This window comes from Lissotriton vulgaris, unplaced genomic scaffold (assembly GCF_964263255.1).
Source record: "Lissotriton vulgaris unplaced genomic scaffold, aLisVul1.2 SCAFFOLD_5150, whole genome shotgun sequence".
Classification (NCBI taxonomy): domain Eukaryota; kingdom Metazoa; phylum Chordata; class Amphibia; order Caudata; family Salamandridae; genus Lissotriton; species Lissotriton vulgaris.
Window position 1 is genome coordinate 96,965 of NW_028250388.1, and position 22,373 is coordinate 119,337.

General features: G+C 45.6%; 1 protein-coding gene and 1 long non-coding RNA gene across 2 annotated transcripts in view; both read left to right on the forward strand.

Annotated features, from left to right (window-relative positions):
• Positions 1–16,843, forward strand: part of LOC147663272 (uncharacterized) — a 75,100-nt gene extending 58,257 nt beyond the window's left edge. The window contains exon 4 of the long non-coding RNA XR_015305360.1: positions 15,968–16,843. This is a non-coding gene — a long non-coding RNA (uncharacterized LOC147663272). The remainder of the gene's footprint in view (positions 1–15,967) is intronic.
• Positions 16,844–17,318: 475 nt separating this feature from the next.
• On the forward strand, positions 17,319–19,478 carry LOC147663273 (uncharacterized). Its single transcript, XM_086950569.1, has 2 exons — positions 17,319–19,024; positions 19,109–19,478. Exons 1-2 carry the CDS (start codon positions 17,319–17,321, stop codon positions 19,350–19,352), a joined length of 1,950 nt encoding a protein of 649 aa, XP_086806695.1. The 3' UTR covers positions 19,353–19,478.
• The last annotated feature ends 2,895 nt before the right edge of the window (positions 19,479–22,373 follow it).

Consider the following 22,373-nt stretch of genomic DNA (forward strand, 5'->3'; position numbering starts at 1 on the left):
TGGAGGAAAATAGATTTTGTAGGAAGGTGCTGGGGGGAATTTCCTGTGCGCCCACATTTATTTGTCACCATGAACTCAGGTTGCCTTATATAGCTGATTTTATTAGGTCAAGGCCCGCGCTTTTTTGGATAAAAATATGGACAAATCCAGCGGCTTCCTTAACGCGCAGCATAATCTCAGATTGCCTATTGCACGAAAGATCCCACCATATACCTTGGCTAAATGCTGTCAAGAATTGCCTGTTGAGCGTGGGACATGACTCTCTGTTCAGTTCTCCAAATACCATTGTCCTCGCCCACAAGAACAGTGTAAAACGGGCATTGTTTGACAAATATAAGGAGGAACGAATGAGATCTGAATTGATGAAACCAGCTATTATTAAATATTTTCCACTAACTGATTCAGGTAATAATAACCCAAAGAAGCCCTGTAGATACCTGTCAATCCCCATAGGAAGATGGAACCGGAGCCTTTTGTTCAGGTTCCGGGATGGAAGTATTGTCAATTTACTAAGTTTCCCCCTTGGTTATAACAAAAATTTAGAGGAGCTGGATTGCCCTTGCTCTGAAGGAGGGAAACAAAGTTTGTTGCATTATTTTCTCTTCTGTGGCCACTATAAATTGTATACCCGTCAATATCTAATGCCGATTTTCAGAAAATATAACCTAAGGGACTTTAATCTGGCACTGAGATTTTTACAAATGCTATTAACAGACGAGGTTATATACACTGTAAGTTGCTTTATAAAAGCCTGTGTGAGATCAAGGGCAAGTATGGAACATGTGTAATGGCCACTGAATGCACATTGCACTTTAACTTCCTGATATAAATTGTACAGAGAATCAACTATATGTACGTTTGGATCTATATGATTGGATAAACTGAAACTACATTTGTTAATAGATTAATGTCTTCCTATTTTTGTATTATGCACTTTATGCCATATATGTTGTTCACACCCAATTGGTATCTTGCTTTTAATTTTTATACATGTTTTTATGTGTTTTTAATGCTTCATTCTGTATGTACTTTTATGGATGTTTTAAATTCCGAATAAAGATCATTTGAATTGAATTGAATTGAAGGCTTTTTTAAAAGTGGAATGATTTTTCTAAACTAGCTAACCCTGCCGCTCCAAAGAAACCGGGGGATGCAGAATTTTGTAATAAAATAGCTGGCTTTTTTAAAACCAAAGTAGAAACAATTTTTACCTCACTCAATGGTCTAATCAATGATACTCACACTGATTTCAATCTAACAGAATCATGAAGCTTAGGTGCCCCGGCAGAACTACTGGAGCATTTCACCCCGATTGAGAAAGCAGATTTGGTCAAATTGTTGTCTATGCTAAAATCGGGTGGCCCTAGTGATCCGTGTCCTGCTGGAATTGCTAAGCAAATTCCGGAAACGTTTGGAACGGCTCTCACACCCCTGCTTAATGCAGTTTTACAGTCCGCAATTTTTCGCAAAAATTAGAAAAAGGCTCTGTGCTTCCTCTTCTAAAGAAGTAATCTCTTGACCCTAAGGACCCGAATAATTATCGTCCTATCTCTAGGCTTCCACTACCTGCCAAATTACTGGAAAAAGAAATAAATAGCCAAATCAGCAACTTTATCTCTGCCAATAACTCCTTGGACCCATCGCAATATGGGTTTAGAGCTTTTCACAGAACGGAACTGGCTTTAATAAAACCAACCGAGGAAATCAGAGAAGCCGTGGATAGGGGAGGTAATGCCATCTTAATCCTCCTGGACCTATCCGCGGCCTTTGATGCGGTCCACCATAAGGTCCTTCTGAACAGGCTCTCTGATATTGGTGTGAAGGGCTCAGTATGGAAACTGCTACATTCCTTCCTGTCCTACAGAGCTCAGACAGTAGATTTAGATGGCAACACTTAGGAACCCTTCTCATTTCCCTGCGGGGTGCCACAGGGCTCGGCGTTGAGCCCTACACTTTTTAACATCTAAGTGGTACCCCTGGCCAGTGCCATCAAGTCGTTTGGTTTCCAGCTCACCTCCTACGCTGATGACACACAAATTGTGCTATCACTGATGGAGGGTGCGGAAAGGGAGGCGGGGGAGAGGTTCTATAATTGCATGAGCTGTATTTCCACCTGGATGTCGTCCAACTGTTTAAAACTCAGCTAAAATTGAGGTGTTAAAATTTGGCAATAATCCCTGGGTCTGGACCCCAGACTGGTGGCCGGAGGATCTGGGATCGTGCCCTACACTCTCTAGGAAAGCTAAGAATTTGGGAGTCATGGTGGATAACAAACTCACCATGGGGTACCTAGTGAATCGGGTAACTTCAGCAAAAAAATCATGTTCTTCCTATTGGCAGACAACCTAAGGACGGTTGTCACTGCACTCATTATGTCCCATCTGGACTATTGCAACAGCCTCTATCTTAATGTTCAGAAACAACATATGAACAAGTTGCAACTGGTCCAGAACGCGGCAGCGAGAATGCTGACGGGAACCCGTAGGTTTGCTTCGGTCAAAGGAGAACTTAAGAAACTGCATTGCCTCCCAGTTCCACTTAGATCACGCTTCAAGGCACTTTGTGTCATCTTTAAGGCGGTTAATGGGATTGGTCCGGAGTTTCTTAAAACCAGACTTACATGGTATGTTCCTACGTTCCTCCGGATCCAAATTAGTCAAAACCTCCACCTTTAAGAAAACTAATTGGGGAGGCAGAAGTTTTCTCCACTGTGCCTCCAAAGCATGGAATGAACTTCCGTTCCATCTCAGAAATGCGCTAAACCTTTTTTCTTTTCGCAAGGGTTTGAAAACATGATTCTTCTCCCACTAAACAGCTGATGCTCCCCAGGTCACCAGTACTCAGCGACAGGACACCCTAGGGTAGCAGTGCGCTTTACAAGTACAAATAACATAACATAACATAGACAGACAGACACACACGCTCTCTCACTCACACGCATTCTCACACATACCCACCCTCCCTCACATAAGAAACATATAATTAACTTCTAAATGACACTTTCGACTAGGACCATTAGTAAAAAGGTTCATGCAGAATTCAAAAGATCCTACTTGTAAGGATATCTGTGCAGTCATCCCCATGACAGGAAAGAAGAAATGCAAATGAATGAATAAAATGCTTTAGGAGGCTGAGCATTCTTAAATTAAGAAATGAATGAGAGATAAGCCAGGAATAGAGAGAAACAGAAAAAGAAATAAGAAAGAGGACAAAAAAAAGTAAAATCTATCTATATAAATAAAAATGTAACTGTTCGTTGTTCAAAATCTAAAATCTCCGAGAGTACTCCACCGATTGCTTTGAAATATTGACACAACGTTGGATTTGAAAACGTGTGTGTTTTTATATACACAACGTTGGATTCAAATACACGCGTGTCGAATACGTGCGTGTTTTTAATCGAAGGCCCGAACAGACCCTATTGATTTGGTTGATGCGCAACAACTACAAGGGACGCATAGAGACAATAGTCTACATATATTAGGATGGACAGTTGGTGTCAGGATGGCAGACCGTAAAGTGGGTGGAGGAAGGGGGGAGGAGTTGGTTCAGTTTGCAACATAATTTAAAAGAACAGGATGCAACTGCGACCTGCGGTTCTGTTACATGTTATATATTAAGGATGCGTCCAAAAGCTACCATCTGTACTGTTTGTTTCTGTTATATTAACTGATGTGATGTGATTTAAACATGTATCAAATTGATATCGGTAAAAACTTTCACGACACATGGCCAACCTGGGTCTCACATACGTGTGGAGATGGCGACACCCCACGCATAAGGACTACTCCTATTACTCCGGGGCACATAAAGTATTCTCCAGACTGCGGCGTACCACAAGGATCCTCACTCAGTCCCACCCTCTTCAACATATACATGAGCCCCCTCGCGGCCATCGCCCGCCAACACAACCTCAACATCATCTCTTACGCGGATGACACTCAACTGATCCTATCTCTCACCAAGGACCCCAGCACCGCCAAAACTAACCTTCACGAAGGAATGAAAGAAGTCGCCGAATGGATGAAACAAAGCCGACTGAAACTGAATTCAGACAAAACAGAAGTCCTCATCTTAGGTAAATCCCCCTCTGCATGGGACAACTCCTGGTGGCCGGAAGCCCTCGGAAATGCACCCATCCCGACAGACCACGCACGGAACCTTGGCGTCATCCTGGATTCCTCACTATCAATGAACAGACAAGTCAGCGCCGTATCCTCTTCCTGCTTTAACATTCTTCGCATGCTCAGAAAAACATTTCGCTGGATCCCCACCGAAACAAGGAAAACAGTCACCCATGCTCTGGTCACGAGCCGACTGGACTACGGAAACACCCTATACGCAGGTACCACCGCTAAACTCCAGAAGAAACTACAACGAATCCAAAACGCCTCAGCCAGGCTCATATTAGACATCCCACGCAACGAACACATCTCTGGTCACCTTAAAGACCTCCACTGGCTACCCGTCAATAAGAGGATCACTTTCCGACTGCTCACCCACGCACACAAATCACTCTACGACATCGGACCAGATTGCCTCAACTCTCGACTGTCCTTCTACTCCCCCTCCCGCCAACTCCGCTCTTCCAGCCAAGCCCTCGCCACTGTACCTCGCATCAACAAGACCACCATGGGAGGCAGATCCTTCTCTTACCTGGCTGCCAAAACATGGAACTCACTCCCCGCCTACCTTCGCCTAACCCAGAATCACCTAGCGTTCAGAAAGCAGCTTAAAACGTGGATATTTGACAAATAATCCTCCTCCCCTTCCTAAGCGCCTTGAAACCCTCTGGGTATGTAGTGCGCTATATAAATTTCATGACTTGACTTGACTTGACTTGACTATATTTTTGTGGCCAGGCAATATCTCACCACTGGTGACGAGGCGGAGTATAAGGCTCGCAGGATCTCGGACCACTCTCCATTGTATGCTAAGGTGGGGGCAGACAGAGGTAGGACTGGCACACAGGGGCGTATGGCAGCCTGGGATCTCCAGAAGCCAGACCTGATGAGAGGCCTCAGGGCGGACATTAAAGTCTACATAGCAGAGAATGAAGGCTCGGTGGCCTCTGGAGTGACCTTTTGGGAGGCGATGAAAACGGTTCTGAGAGACAGGGCACAGAGTAGGTTGCGGGAGGATCGTAGGAAGCAGCAGGCAGTGTTAGTAGGACTGGAGGCCGAAATATACAACTAGAGAGAGAATATCAGGCACGAGGGAGGACGGTACTCTGCGGCTTTTGCTGGACAAGCAACGGGAGTATAGAGAAATAGCATTGAATGAGGCGCGGACGCAGGCGCTAGCCACCCTACATCGACTCTCTGACGTGGGCGATAAATCAGGCAAGCTCCTGGCATGGCTTAGTAGGAAGGAGAGGGCGGCCAGATGGGTGGAACGGATTAGGCGGACGGATGGCGTCATTGTGAGCACCGAACACGGGATTGCTGATACCTTTGCGTCACACTACGCAGACTTTTATGCTGCGAGAGACCTCGGGACGGTGGGAGACGCACTGCAATATATGGAGGGTGTAGACCTGCCGGCGCTAGCCGCTGAGCCCAGTTCGGCTCTGGAGGCGGATATCTCGTTAGATGGGATCTCCAAGGCCATATTTAAGCTCAAAACAGGGAAAACGCCGGGTCCCAACGGTTTCCCCGCGGAATTTTTTAAACATACAGCAGATTAGTTGACGCGCCATCTGAAGGCCCTCTATACTGAGTCGGATCAGGAGGGACGACTCCCACCCGACCTCGCCATGGCCACCATAGTACCAATCCACAAACAGGGCAAACCCCCTGACGACTGTGCTTCATACCGCCCCATTTCCCTCCTTAATATTGAGGTGAAGATCCTGGCTACAATACTGGCGACGCGCCTGCGGTCGGTAATCCCAGATCTCATTCACGCAGACCAGTCCGGATTCCTGCCAGACAGAGCAACTAAACTAAATTTGAGACGCACGCACAATTGGTTGCAGGAAGTCAGAGACAGAAAAGAACCCCACTGGTTTTTGTCCCTGGACGCAGAAAAAGCGTTCGATGCTGTACACTGGCCATTCCTCTTGGCAGCACTGCAACGGTTCGGCCTTGATTCAAAATTTCGGGGATGGATAGAGTTAATGTATACAGCCCCGACAGCACGTGTTCGCGTCAACGGCAGACTGTCCAGGGAATTTCGGGTGTCCAGAGGCACGAGACAGGGATGCTCATTGTCCCCCTTACTATTCACGCTCACGATCGAGGTCCTGGCCGCCAAGATTAGGCAAAACCCCGAAATACGCGGCTTCTTTGGGGAAACGGGCGGGGAAACGGAGGAAAAAATATCGTTGTACGCGGACGTTGTGCTGCTATACATAACAGAACCGGAGGCTTCGGTCCCGGAGTTATTCAGGGAACTAGAGGGCTTTGGCGCAAGAGCGGGACATACAATAAATTGGAATAAATCCATACACTATGACCCACGGGGAGCGGATACGTGGGGGACCCTACCTGACCAACTGCTTACCACTGCTGAGGGGTTTCAATACCTGGGAGTATATATCACTCTGGACAAGGCGCTCTCGTTCCGCAGAAATATAGAACGAGTCATGACGGAGGCGGTAGAGGACATGAATAGATGGAGACAATTCCCACTCACCCTGTTAGGGAGGGCCGCAATGTACAAAATGATTACCCTCCCCAAGTTCCTCTATGCCCTCCAAAACGAATATTACCCCCTACCGGCTGCCACGCTCCCTAGAGTCCACGCAGACCTGCGCTCTTTTCTGTGGTTGGGGAAACAACCACGCATTGCACTTCAGACGCTCCAGCGGCAACAGTACAGTGGGGGGATTTCCTTGCCTAATCTAGAAGCGTACTACTGGGTGGAGCACCTGACGCCAATCAACGAGTGGATCCATGCCCCGGCCGACCACCCGACATACGCACTAGAACGATAAAAATTGTCACCCCACAGTGTATATCACTATCTGTACGGCGGTAAGACATGAAGGTCGCTTCTACCGGCAACACTGCTCACGCTACAGGCGTGGACAAGAGCGACAAAGCGTATGGGGTGGGATAAGAGACCGACCAGACAGACGCCGTTATGGCAATGCCATTGGCTGCCTGAACTTAAAAAACTGAAAGGTTTCCAACGATGGGACGATATAGGTATTTCACATATCGGCGATGTCGAATACAGGGGGGAACTGAAGTCGTTTGACAGGCTACAAATGGAGTATGGACTACACCGATCGCAACTATTTAAACATACACAATTAGCCCATGCATGGAGAACCCAAAACATCATACCCGCAGATTTGCCAGAATACGCTCCGCTGGAAGGTAGGCTCCTGCAGGAACAGATAACTCACCAGGCGGTCTCGCTCACATACAAGACACTCACTAACAATATGCTGGGGGACCTAACGAAACTTAGAAGAGTATGGGAGGTGGAGGTAGGCGGGATGGAGGACTTGGATTGGGAAATGGTCTTGATGCACCCACGAGAAGTAGCTATTAAGTCACGGTTGCGACTCATTCAGCTGAACGTACTCCACAGGACTTACTTCGACAGAGTGCGTCTCCTGAAAACAGGGAAAATAACGGACCCCCGATGTCTTAGATGCCAACAATACCCAGGTGACTTCTACCACACAATATGGTCATGTGATAACATAAGCATATACTGGACACACATTTTCGCGGAACTGGGGGAGGTCCTAGGAATAGAATTGGAGCGCGACCCGAAACTGGCGTTGCTGGGCATGACCAACGACGTTGATTTACCACGCAACCACCTTATATTTTTGGTCCTGGCGCTAGTGGTGGCCAAGAGGGACATCGCAAAATACTGGGGGGCCGCGGAGACGCCGGACATAGAGGAATGGAGAAGGGGCCTGGATCTCTACATGGCGGGAGAAAGGGTGACGTATAAGGCGAGGGGGTGCCCCAAGAAGTTTCACAGGGTCTGGGTGAAATGGAGACAGTATCATGGTTTGGAGGGAGGGCAGTGAGGTGTGCTGGGTCAGGACATGGGGGGCCCACAATAGGAGTGGGATTGATCCCGTAACTGCAAAGGCACGAGTGGGGAGGTCTGCAACATCATGGCGACACTTTAGAAGCAAAGACTGAAATGGTGCTGTGCGGGTGGGTAGTGTGAGGATGGGGGGAGGTGGTGGAGGGTACAATTGTGGCGGTAGGGAAATTACACCGATGGTTCTGCGGCAAAGGAAATGAAGAGGCAACAAACTTGTTGGGGGTGCGTTGTTCAGTCGCACTGAACATAGTTGAGGGAGGGGGGGGTTATTATATGAAAAATGCAAGGTACCGACTCGACATGGATGATACGCACTGATGATGGCTATGTAATGTCTGATTGACTGACTACAGTTGCGCCGCCCGGCCTCCGGGATGTGGGCTGATGGGCCGTGTCCATAACTATATACTCGGTCAGCACACGATTGCTACTATGGAAAGGCAGCCCACGGGCGGAGACTAAATGTGTATGTACCTGCAACAAAAATAAAGTTTAAAAAAAAAATAATTATATGTTGCGTGTTCTAGAGTCGGCAAACCAGACAATCTCTACATCTGCACAGACAATGGAACAACAAAAAATATTGTATACCCACAAGCATTGTGAAATTAAACATATTAGAAACGTGCGCTTGTCCTTTTCTTTCTTTTCCATTTAACCAGACTGAGCCACAGCAACGCGTGGCCGGGTACAGCTAGTAAAGATGATAAAAACAAGGGAAATAGAAAGTACGAAAGAAAGAAATGAGGCTCTCATATATTATATTCAGTGGTGCTTGTAATACGGCGGCCAGGATATCCGTCACGTTTGTGTCTGACTAACCCTGCCAGCGAACTCTAAATCAGGCTCTTGACACTTTGCAATGTTGCTGCTGTTAACTGTGCACCATTACTTCCGCAGAAGTCATGGGCAAGAGACACCTGGCCGCCTGTAACATACTTTTTATAATTACAAGGGTGTGAGAACACCGCATAAACAACAGGTGCAGATTAAACCGCAGGGTTCCTATAAACCCACACACACACCGTAAGATTACGCTGTACTAAACACACAAGCCTCAATAACAGGTAACTAATACAAAGACTGATGGACATAAGGAAGCAGACCTAGAGATACATGCATAGCACAGACAAGATAAAGGTCTTGATTTATAGTTTGGTGAGCAGGGTACTCCTTCACAAGCGTGGTGGAGTACCCTGTCCAAAAAACGGATGGTCTGCCTGTAAATACATCGTACGACCATTCCTTTTTAGATAAAGCAGTCTGATGTATTTTTCTCTTATTCAGGACCACCAGGGAATACCTGGCAGTCGTGATGAGAATTTGTTTTTAAATGAAACCCACTTCCTGGGAGAAAATTAATCAGGGAGAAAGTTCCAAGGGTGTGAGGGTGATTAGTTATTGGTTTTTAAAAATCAACTCCAGCTTTGAAAGCTTGTTTTTGAAAAACACAAAAGTTGGTCAATTCTTTGGATCCCAAGGGATCCAGAGAATTGTAGATAAACTTCCTATAAATGGTTGAAATTGCTTTTTCGGAGGAGTTTGGCTCAATGGTTAGAGCGGCAGACCCTGATGCAGAGTTCTGGCCCGGGACCAGGGTTCAATTCCCGCCTCGGCGGGTCTTGGGCTCAATTTCCTCAGACCTGACAATTCTCGCCTCGGTGCCTTGTCTAATCATGGGTCCCTCGCTGCAACTCTGGGCAATAGCTTGCTTAACCTCTACACCGGCCCCCACCGGCCCCAACAGCGCTAGGATGCCTGGCTTCACCCTGGGGGTGCCCAGGAGTGGACACTTCACAGGGAAAGCCAGGAAGGGTTCCACAGCGGTATGAGTAATAGCGCCAGGAAACCGCTTGGTGGCAGCGCGCTCTACAAATACCTTGACATTTACATTTACATTTGCAGAGCGTGACCCACCTGCAAATGTCAGAACCGTCTTTAGTCACCTAATATACCTTTGTTGTAGGATCGTGAAGGACACAAGCGCCTGTCTCCTCCACACATCGCCCGGCCGTTCTAAGCTAATCAATCCCTATTTTGTAAAGCCCTGCAATCCTCCCACTGCACTTAAGAGATCACCATCATACAGTGGAGTAATTTCAGTCAGCTTACCTTCTCAGCCTAAACACTTGGTAGCCTCTCTCCACACCCTTACCAAAGTTTGGGTATGAGTAGGTAGGGTGCACTCATACTTTCTTCGATACAGCACCGGGGTGGGGTAACCTCTCTTGCCCATGGCCAATCTATCTACCCAGTAAGCAGGATCCTCACGGTCCGCAAAAACCCAGTTGTTGACTGCCATCAGCTGCGTGTCCCAGTAATGCTTGCGAATGCTCCGGACCGCTGGTCCACCTTGAACTCCCCTCTGCACCTTACTCAGCTTGAAGAGCCACCATCCCACAACAGGAGGCGAAGTTCTCAGTCTACTTTTTAAAAGAAAATGTCTGGTGGGATCTTAAAGGACGTTTTTTTGCACGATGTACAGGAAACCCTGGAGGGTCATCACTTTAAATAGGACCACCCAGCCCAGTACAGAAAGCGGGAGTGCCCGCAAGTGTGGGGCATCCCAGCAAAGCCGGTCTAATTTCAGGAGTATGTTCCTGCCTGTGGCTCTCTTGTAATGAACACGCCTAAATATTTAAAGCCATGTAGTGCCACTTGAACTGTGCACGTAGAGTCCAGCCGCAGGATCCCTGCCACCAGCAGGAATATTAAGGACGTCTTCCAATTGATCCTATATTCTTAATAATCTCCAAATATGTGAAAGATTTGTAGGATTCGTTCACTCGAGAAGGCTGATTACGTATCCTACACCAAAACATCAGCGTAGAGGGAGATTCTCTCATCCCACTCTTGATCAACTGGAATACCCCATATGAGAGGTCCTGGCGAACCTACGTATGTGTGAAGAGCAGAGGAGACAAAGAACATCCCTGTCGGACGGCAAAGACTCGGGAGACTGTATTATTGACGCGCATGCATGCTAGAGGGGCCACATACAAGAGCTTATACAGAAAAGGGGGTGGTGATGAACAGAGTGTCTGAATTGAGCAGACCACTCTTACCCAGTCAAAAGATCAGGGCTTGATCCATCACCGTTATTTATCTCACTGCCCCATCCCGGCTCAGAACCTGGCTATATGCAAATCAGTCTGTCCCTGGCCCAGTGCATCATGGGAACAGGGCAGACTAAACTACCAAGCCAATTATTCACCAGAAAGGAGACAAGCTACCGGAGACCGGTTTCTGGCATTTCAGCCGTCTTCGGCCCGGCTTGCTTGAATCCTGATGGAGCAGTGAGAAAGGGACTCATGTCTGAGTATACCCTGCCACACCTATAGTGGCCAAAAACGATACAGAAAAGGGGGTGGTGATGAACAGAGTGTCTGAATTGAGCAGACCACTCTTACCCAGTCAAAAGATCAGGGCTTGATCCATCACCGTTATTTATCTCACTGCCCCATCCCAGCTCAGAACCTGGCTATATGCAAATCAGTCTGTCCCTGGCCCAGTGCATCATGGGAACAAGGCAGACTAAACTACCAAGCCAATTCTTCACCAGAAAGGAGACAAGCTACCGGGGACCGGTTTCTGGCATTTCAGCTGTCTTCGGCCCGGCTTGCTTGAATCCTGATGGAGCAGTGAGAAAGGGACTCATGTCTGAGTATACCCTGCCACACCTATAGTGGCCAAAAACGATACAGAAAAGGGGGTGGTGATGAACAGAGTGTCTGAATTGAGCAGACCACTCTTACCCTTGCTCATTGCACCATCAGGATTCAAGCAAACCGGGCCGAAGACGGCTGTAATGCCAGAAACCGGTCCCCGGGAGCTTGTTTCCTTCCCAGTGTAAGAATTGGCTTTTGTAGTTTGGTTTGCCCTGTTCCCATCATGCACTGGGACAGGAACAGACTAATTTGCATACAGCCAGGTTCTGAAACTGGGATGGTGCAGTGAGCTAAAAAACGGTGTTGGATCTAGCCCTGATCTCTTGACTGGGTGAGAGCTTTCTGCTTAATTCAGAGACTCTGTCCCTCACCACCCCTTGTTGTAAATATTTTTGTCCACCCTAAGCGTGGAAGGGTATTCTCAGATGTGAGACCCTTGCTCATTGCACCATCAGGATTCAAGCAAACCGGGCCGAAGACGGCTGTAATGCCAGAAACCGGTCCCCGGGAGCTTGTTTCCTTCCCAGTGTAAGAATTGGCTTTTGTAGTTTGGTTTGCCCTGTTCCCATCATGCACTGGGACAGGAACAGACTAATTTGCATACAGCCAGGTTCTGAAACTGGGATGGTGCAGTGAGCTAAAAAACGGTGTTGGATCTAGCCCTGATCTCTTGACTGGGTGAGAGCTTTCTGCTTAATTCAGAGACTCTGTCCCTCACCACCCCTTGTTGTAAATATTTTTGTCCACCCTAAGCGTGGAAGGGTATTCTCAGATGTGAGACCCTTGCTCATTGCACCATCAGGATTCAAGCAAACCGGGCCGAAGACGGCTGTAATGCCAGAAACCGGTCCCCGGGAGCTTGTTTCCTTCCCAGTGTAAGAATTGGCTTTTGTAGTTTGGTTTGCTCTGTTCCCATCATGCACTGGGACAGGAACAGACTAATTTGCATACAGCCAGGTTCTGAAACTGGGATGGTGCAGTGAGCTAAAAAATGGTGTTCGATCTAGCCCTGATCTCTTGACTGGGTGAGAGCTTTCTGCTTAATTCAGAGACTCTGTCCCTCACCACCCCTTGTTGTAAATACATACAAGAGCTTGACAGCAGCACCACTGGTTCAGCAAAGGAATTCCCTGTTGCATGTGGTACTCCATTAAGGTGTCGGAGATTTAAGCGCGTTCCCTCGTGTGGCATAAAGCTACTGTCCGCATGCAGATCTCCAGGGCGTTCGCAAGGACCTTAGTCTCAAAATTAAGCAGGGAGGTAGGTCTATGAGACCCAAACTCAGTTACTGGTTTGTCCTTTTTTGGGATGACCACCACCTCAGACGTTCTTTGGTCCTCTGGGAGACACCCTTATTTTCAGGAAGTCTGAAACCTCTTCTGGAGGCACTCCCTGATTTTATCCTTCGTGCTTTTATTTAACTCTATGGGGAGCTCATTAGGCCCCGTCGCGTGCCCTGTTTGCAAGGTTCCTATTGTCTTATTTATTTAGTCTACTGTCAGGTCTTGGTCTAGTGCGTCTCCGTCCTCATTTGTTGGCATTGGCAGGGTCAGGTCTTTCAGGAAGTCTCTCCCAGTATTTCCGTCCCCTTGTTGTCAGTGTCCTCAAGGATCACTGGCTTGAATTCATCCTATAGCACGCAAGCTGATTCAACAGGCCGCCCGTTCGTCTTAAAATAGAAGTCTGCACCATCTCTCATATGAGCTTTGAACGTCTTGTCTTTTAAATATCATGGATCAACCCTTGAGGGTAGCATGAAGTCCACAACCGGACTATCGAGTTGCACCTCCACCAGCGAATGGTCTGTGATTCCCACTGCTATGTGCGTAGTGGCTCTGAAATCATCTTTATGGACAGTCTGGGTGAAAAGATAGTGCAGGCATGCCAGACTACCATGTGCTGCAGACAGGTGCGTCCGGTTCTGATACCCTCTTGCCCTCTGGGGCATTTAGGAGTATCATGAATATAGTATAGGTGCAGGTCTGTCACTCCAGTCACCCCGATGCTTGTATGCTCTGTCGTAAGCGTCTTACCCTTTCACAGGATGTCAGTCTTGTCTGGGTCTCTTTCCTGTTTCCCGACACTTGAATGGCACGCCCGAAGACTCGAGAGGGCAGTGACCCACCAGCAGGCTTTTGTGGAGTGCTTTTGTCCTGGATGTAGGATTGCATTCAGTAGGGCACCCACTCTGTCTTTTCTTTGCAGTTGCCTGAAGATCAGCAGTTCCAAGGTAGCAGTCACACCTGGCCTGTCGGTAAGTGCAGCCCCTCTGGAGGCCCGACCATCAGCAATTGAGCCCACACTGTGGCCGCTTGGACCACAGGCGTAAGCTCAGACATGGTGTTCGACACTGGAGTATTTGTAGTTCCTCATGGGCCTCTGACACAGAGTATTCCAAAATCCAGCAGCTAAAAGCCCAACACAGGCTCTACAGGAAGTGAATAGATTCAGACCCTGTTGTGTTAGGAATTTGACAAGTGAAACCTTGAACGGGCCTGTTGGCAGCACATAATCGTCCTACTGGGCCTCAACAATCATGTTGTCGTAGACTTTTATTTTCTGCCTTGAACTGTTGGGAAAGTCTTGGCGGGGGAGGAGGGGGTCCCTCAAACTAGCTGGTCCTGCTGGATGGCGTTCCGGCCCGCCCTACAGATAACGGGGATGTGTCGGACCTTGCTTTTTCCAGGACAGCCTTGTCCCCCTGCTGGATAGTCAAACTCCCTTCCCTTTCTCACCAGACAGGCAAGCTTCTAGGCAGACTTCTAGGCTCTTCAGGACAGGTACCCAGCTTCTCCATTAAGTAATTCAGCCTGCAGGTGATGTCCCCTCAACTTAGATAAACTGTCAGGCTGACACCATCCCTGGTGTCACAGCAGGCACCTGAGTACTTTGTAGAGCACATTATTCCTTGGTAACAGAGGACTTTGAACTAGGGTATAAAAGAGGGATAGATGGTCCCACTCGTATACACAACTGTCAGGCAGGAGATGCGGTTTACCCTGTCGCACTCTCACATTGCATTTATTCTACGCACACCAACACCCTAAACACACACTTGATGTTAGTGCAAAGTCTGGGCACAGGCATAGAAATGGAGCATTACATAAGTGTGTCAGCAGGACCCCACTCCACTGACCATGATGCAAAGATATCATAAGGCTATTGATCCTTACAACAGGGTGCATTGCCACCACCGCTCTAGCTGGTAAACCCTTGACAGTCCTCTGCCTTAAATGAGGGCACACTTGGTGTGGCCCTCCAGGTCACAGGACCCGTCCAATACCTCTCATAGTCCCTTGTTAGAAGTTGCACAGTACTGGAGTGGCAGAAAAATCTCATGTAATTGTTTTGTGGTAGATTTATCCCAGTAAAGTGCAGTTACAAGTTAGACACCATGGACTGGGGAGTTGCCACGAGGAACAGATTCTTCTGCCTGTCAAACCAAATTTCATAGTGTTTTTCTTTTATTTACCACTTGATTTAAGCAGGTGGTAGATATATGCATGTGGTTGGTTGGGGGGAGATGGGTGAAGCAGGGGAGGGAAGAGGAAAGCATTTTCTAACAGAGGCAAGAATTGTGTGTTTCCCCCAGTTAGTAAAAAAACAGCATAAGTCTTGGCTGCTTCTGCTGCACCCAGAGTCTGGTGCGTCATTTCAGTAAAAAATTTCTGTCTGGAAAAAAAGGGTGTCCTATTTTTTCTGCACCCGGTACATTCAGGTGCAGAAAAACCTACAACTGATAATCAGGTGGAATAAAATGAACACATGAAAGTACGCCTTAATTTCATTGCCCTTGATTCATACTAAGGACCATAGTTGAGGGATAGGTCTAGGCATAGTCCTCGCAATACACAATAGATTTGCGTGCGGCAGAGGACAGAACTCAAAAGTCAGGATATCAGATACAAGTAGGTGGTAACTCAGGGCAGAGGCAAATGCCTGTTGTCCGTGGAGGAGAAATTTCCATCCCAGAAATCTAGATTAAAAATTAATTAATAGTATTCTTTTTTAAATATCTGTTTGGTGCCAGTCCATATGACTTTAATGTCTGCCTTTGGGATTCAATGTTACAAGTCCATAGGGTACGTGTATCCTTTGTGAGCTTAATACATTCTACAAATCCTCACACATCCAAGTACTCTCAGGCTACCATACTATACTCTGCTCTGTCTGAAGAACAGCTCAACATTTTCAAAATTCTGCAATTCTGCATTGATATGGCTTGTAAATTATTTTTGGGAAAATCTACATGTATTAACTATTTAATTTTAATACTATAGGTGATTGAAATTACGCATGAAGAAAGCAAGATTTAGCACCGGGCAACTGAATGTTAGTGCCATAAGAAGGATTATTCTGAAAAACTGAAGGACATCCAGCATTCTAAGTTTAAACAATTTCCAAAACCTAGGTGTGGCGAGGAAGTGGGAGCTGAGGAAAGTACTATACCTGTAAGTGAAGTCTCTAATTTTGCATTTCATTAACCCAGAGCAAAGTCATATCTGTGAACACAGCATCAGAAATAATGCCAGAAAGACCAATCACAGCATCCTCATCTGAAATATTATCAGAAAGACAGATTGCCGCAGCATGACAGACTAACGTTCATCTAAAGCATCATCTAATTCCAGAGGGGAAGCAGACACTGCATAAAAGAAAGTTATAACAAAAGGTTTCTTCTGCAGACCATCAAAGAAAAGACGCTGAAAGAAGACTCCAAAACTGACAAGCAAACAATCAAAAGATTGGAAAATCACATTTGTTCAACAACCGTTTTTAACCAGTTACGCAAGTTTGAGACTATCTGCCTCTGGATAGAACACCACGACCCACTCTGCTCACTCTGGCGAAAACCTTAAAAATCCACCACTTTATTGTTTTCATGACCATCTCAGAATGTTTCCTTTTTAATGTATTCTGTTCTGTAATTCTATGTAAATCGCCTCGACATTATCTGCTGTGCAGGAGTGATGTGTAAAAACTGATTAAATGAGCACCGTTGCGCTATAGCTAATGTAAATAAATCCTCGTCTTCAGAACTACACCTTACACCAAACATAAAAAGGGTAAAAGGAACTGATGTTCTGTGACTGGTGATCCACAATAGTACTGTGCATGTTCTAATGTTCTCGGTTACTTCCATTAAATCAGTGCAAAAAGGTACTTCTCAGTTTAATAATTAAATATCAGACTAACACCTTATTACTGTATTGCTAAGAACCTATACAAATAGATTTGAGAAAAACTTCAGTCACAAAATAAGTTGCTGCCGGAGAGGCTATAACCAAAAGACTATTATCTGCTAGAAACATTTCGACAGGTGTTACAGGGCTGCTTCCAGACATATTTTGCTCAATTCAAGTGTAAAACACACAATTTCTTTTAGAGATAAATACTGAACATTATCTAAACAAGCCCGACTCTAAAATCGGGTTCACTCTTACCGTGGCATATAAGGAAGAGAAAATTAAATGTAACTCAATGAATACACCTTATAAAAACACGGGCTGTGAGAACAAATTCAGTGTTCAAACCCACCTCAATCAAAGCAAAATAACCCAAGTTGGGGAAAAAAGTTACCTGTGCCAAGAAAGATTCAGCCATAAATCTCATCTCACTGAATTTGAGAGAATGCACACTGGGAAAAACCTGTCTCAGTGCAAAGTATGCCAAAAAAGTTTCAAGCGTAAATCTTATCTCACTGAGCATATGAGAATCCACACGGGGGGAAAAAACTCTCCGTGCAAAGTATGCCAAAAAAGTTTCAGGCGTAAATCTTATCTCGCTGAGCATATGAGAATCCACACTGGGGAAAAACCTCATCAGTGCTCTGAATGCCAGAAAAGGTTTTGTAACAAACCAAGTCTTTCTCGACATGTATTAACCCACTCTGTGGAAAACCCTTACCAGTGCTTTGAATGCCAAAAAAGTTTCAGTCGTAAATCTTATTTCACTGACCATATGAGAATCCACTCTGGGGAAAAACCTTATCAGTGCTCTGAATGCCAGAAAAGGTTTTGTAACAAACAAAATCTTTCTCGACATGTATTAACCCACTCTGTGGAAAAACCTTACCAGTGCTCGGAATGCCAGAAATATTTTAGTAACAAAAGAGGACTTACTATACATACAAGGACCCACACTGGGGAAAAACCTTATCAGTGCACGGATTGCCAGAAATGTTTCATTGACAAAAGCAGTCTCACTCGGCATAGAAGAACCCACACTGGGTATAAACCTTATCAGTGCACGGATTGCCAGAAATGTTTTATTGACAAAAACAATCTCACTCATCATAGAAAAACCCACAATGGAGAAAAACCTTTTCAGTGCTCTGAATGCCAGAAATGTTTTATTTACAAAAGCAGACTCACTGAACATACAAGAATCCACTCTGGGGAAAAGCCTTATCAGTGCTCTGAATGCCCAAAGCATTTCAAATTTAAATCAGTTCTAACTGCACATGTGAGAATCCACACTGGGGAAAAACCTTATCAGTGCTCTGAATGCCAAGAAAGGTTTTGTCACAAACAAAGTCTTTCTCGACATGCAATAACCCATTCTGTGGAACACCCTTATCAGTGCTCTGAATGCCAGAAATGTTTCAGTGTAAAAAGTAGTCTCACACAGCACATAAGAACCCACACTGGGGAAAAACCTTATCAGTGCTCTGAATGCCAGGAATGTTTCAATGAAAAAAGGCATCTCACGCTGCATATAAAAAACCACACTGGGGAAAACCCTTATCAGTGCTCTGAATGCCAGAAATGTTTCCGTGACAAAAGAAGACTTTCTCGACATACAATATCCCACACTGGGGAAAAACCTTATTCATGCTCTGAATGTCAGAAATGTTTCATAAACAAACTCAGTCTCACTCAGCATATAAGAACCCACACTGGGGAAAAACCTTATCAGTGCTCTGAATGCCCAAAAGATTTCAAACTTAAATCACTTCTAAATGCACATGTGAGATTCCACACTGGGGAAAAACCTTATCAGTGCTCTGAATGCCCAAAAGATTTCAAAGTTAAATCACTTCTAATGGCACATGTGCGATTCCACACTGGGGAAAAACCTTATCAGTGCTCTGAATGCCAGAAATGTTTCTCTGAGAAAAGAAGACTCATTAAACATACAAGGACCCACACTGGGGAAAAACCTTATAAGTGCTTTGAATGCGACAAATGTTTCAGTGAAAAATGCTATCTCACTCAGCATATAAGAACCCACACTGGAGAAAAACCTTATCAGTGCTCTGAATGCCACAAATGTTTCAGTGAAAAAATCAGTCTCAATCACCATATAAGAACCCACACTGGGGAAAAACCTTTTAGGTGCTCTGAATGCCAGATATGTTTCAGTCAAAAAAGACGTCTCATTCAGCATGTAAGAACCCACACTGGGGAAAAACCTTATAGGTGCTCGGAATGCCAGAAATGTTTCAGTGAAAAAAGACGTCTCATTCAGCATATAAGAACACACACTGGGGAAAAACCTTATCAGTGCTCCGAATGCCAAAAATGTTTCAGCCAAAAATATTATCTCACTGCACATGTGAGAATCCACACTGGGGAAAAACATTATCAGTGTTCTAAATGTCAGAAAAGATTCAGAGGTAGAGATGGTTACATGCACCATAAGAAAACTCACCATCAAAAATAATTTAGTGCTCCAAATGCCAGAAAAGCATCAATTTTAAATGCAATCTCACACTACATGAGCAGACGCACACAGGGAAAAACATTACCAACGCTGTGAATGCCAGAAATTCCTATTTGATAGGCACAGCCTCGCTAACCATAAGCGACTCCATACTGATGAAAAACCTTATGAGTGCTCTGAATGACAGAAAAGCTGCAGAGAAAAACGCTATCTTACCATGAGAAACTCCACACTGGAGAAAATCCTTATGCCATAAAAGCTTGTATCCGAAAGACAGTGTTATGCTTCATGAGAGATCCCACACTGGGGAAAAGCCTTATGAGTGCTCGAAATGCAAGCAAAGTTTTGTTTACAAATTACTTCTCACTTGTCATGAGCGAACTCACACGGGAGAAAAAAGCCTTATGTGTGTTCTGAATGTCAGATAAGGTTTAATCATGAATACAATGTCACTTGACATGAGAGAATTCACACTGGACTAAAGCCTTCTACAGGAGGGGAAAGCCGGAAACGTTATACTCAGAAAGGAAATCTCACTAAACATGAGAAATGCATCCAAACCAGGCGAAAAGTAAGGCATATCTTGAGTTGCAGAAAAGCTTTTAACAACCTGACTACATGAGATAGCACATATTGTGGTTTAATCAAGCAACTCTTGCAGGATAACTTAGGCTGCCAGCATGCAACCTCCAAAGATATTTCAGGCCTCGAAAATGTTTTAATTGCAACAAAATCCACAATTTGAGTATCTGAAAGTTTAAAAAATCTCAAGGTATTTATTTTACAAAGAGAAGTGTTAGTACTTGCAAAAATTAACTAATTACCAAAAAATTCACAATATAAATGTCTTAAATTTTCTCCACCCAAAAGGTTTCTACTCACCCTTGTTTCTTAACATATGACTGAAATCTAGATTTTCATGATAAGATTAAGCCTAGGTGGTGGTCCTCAATGAAGAACTCTGCGAAGTGTCAAAAAACTGCGCCGCACTATGCGGAGTTCTACGAGCAGCGGAGTGCGTTAGAGTCATGCCGTTCGTGGTGATTTTAATCTCCGATTGTTTGTCCCGCCCTGTAAAATTTATCGTGAATGGCACCATGTGTAGCGCAAGAGGGTGCAGCTGCTTCTACTTGAGCGGAAGCTTTGTCAATGCCAAGGAAAGTTTCTCAACGCGAGTGGTTGTGACCTGCGGCGACCACTTGCATTGAGAAATCCGACGACGAATCTCGCCAGGAAGATGCTTTTGCTCACCAACTAGACCTTGGCAATCGCGAGCAAGGAAAAATCTCATCAGGAGGTGGATTTTCCTTACTCCAGTACATGACGTTGAAGAGCGCGGTGTGGAAAAAAACCTTGCTACGCTTCACGGTACGGATTATTTAGGAACTCCGCAAGCTCCGCGGAGTATGGAAATCTCTGCGAGCGGAGTTCACCACCCGGAATTAGATAAAATACAACTGCAGGAAAACATAACAAACCAGTTACTTGCCGTCGGTAACGCTCTTTCTGGTGGATACTCCTTTACCTGCAGATTCCTCACCTTATGAATATTTCCCACACGCCAGACTGAATCCTCAAACTTTAAAGCAGTCCTGCTGCACGCAGGAGGTATCATGCAGCTCAGTGTTGACGTCATTGTGCTCCAGAAGTGACAAGCGTAGACGCATAAAAGCACTTCCCAGAGCACTGTGAACAACTATAGAGGTCTATGAGTTCATTATCTCACAGGTCTGTATCACATATGCAGGCCCTGGGCAGATATTAATACACCTTTTTTTATCATGATTAGAATTCAGATGAGGCCTTTTCATTTCCCAAAATTCTAATTGTATTCTCAGCAGCAAGTGTATATATAAATTGTTCAGTGATGACTGCGCAGTGCTCAAGATGAAAGTGATATGATGATAAAACAGTCCGATCCACATTTTGTACACAAAAGCAGGGCTGTAAATTACCATTGTACAATACAAGTTAAGCAAAGGCGATTCTCAGAAGACATAATCCCTGTATAGTCAATGTTTCGACCGTTCCAGTTAATTACCATGGTCTCATCAGGATGGTAGATCGCCGTCTCTCCCATATGCTTCTCAACTATATTCAATACAACAGAGTAAGGATTCTTCTGTATCTTCGGGCAGCGTACCTGGGAGGAAGTCAAATTCAACTAAGCAGTTCCAGCGCCCGTTCGTCAGGCCAAACAACTGCAGCCAGTGAATCCTCGGCTCGCTGTCAAACACGTTTGTGTGACATTTCCTGATGAGACCATCGTCATTGACAGTCTTGTCTGTGAGAAGCTGCACCAGCCCTCATATGATGGTGGGCCAGAAGACAAGTGAAATTCTCCCTACTCCAACAGCTTGATGTGGAGTTGGAGCTCTGTCGGTGACGAGGGTTCCCTAATCTCTGTCTCCCATATGACCTTCCCAACCCAGAAGTGATACATCCGTCACCACTGTTAAGTCTGGGTGGAATAGAGAGAGGGGTCTGCCACTGGCATAATCTAATTCCCTGGAGAAAATGTTGGATACTGCCTACAATAGGGTGAGTCAGTGTCTGGAAGGACACCAAGAGGTTTTGCAGCTGCACCAGTTGTAGCAGCAGGTCACTCAGTGGCATGATGTCTTGGACGTTGCCTTTGTGTGCCATGGCCATGAAAGAACTGGGAGACCTGTTGGGTTTGTAGCAGGGTCTGTCGCTGGCAGAGTTGAAAAACCCTACTGTAGCCAAAAGGGGATGAGATTTGTGATGAAATTGCGTGGCGGAGGCAGACAGACCCAAGGAATCTGTCTGGGGCCTAGTCCACTTTCTTGCTTAAAAGGCGAGCGCCATCAAATAGCTTGTCCATTAACGATGCTTGGGTATCTTTAGAGAAGCATATAGACCTAATCCAGGCAATGCATCGAAGTTCCACACTCATGTCAATCGCCTGACCAAAGCAATTGGCTGTGTCCAAGTCACAACATAGTACAAACTTTGCTGCAACACATCTATCCAGACAGTGTAGCCATGTATTCTTTTGAG

Excerpts from the sequence above, each read along its gene's own strand:
- LOC147663273 (XM_086950569.1), top strand. The coding sequence starts at position 17,319 with ATGCACACTGGGAAAAACCTGTCTCAGTGCAAAGTATGCCAAAAAAGT. Across the intron at positions 19,025-19,108 it reads ACTGGGGAAAAACCTTTTAG|GTGCTCGGAATGCCAGAAAT; the intron begins GTGCTCTGAATG and ends AAAACCTTATAG.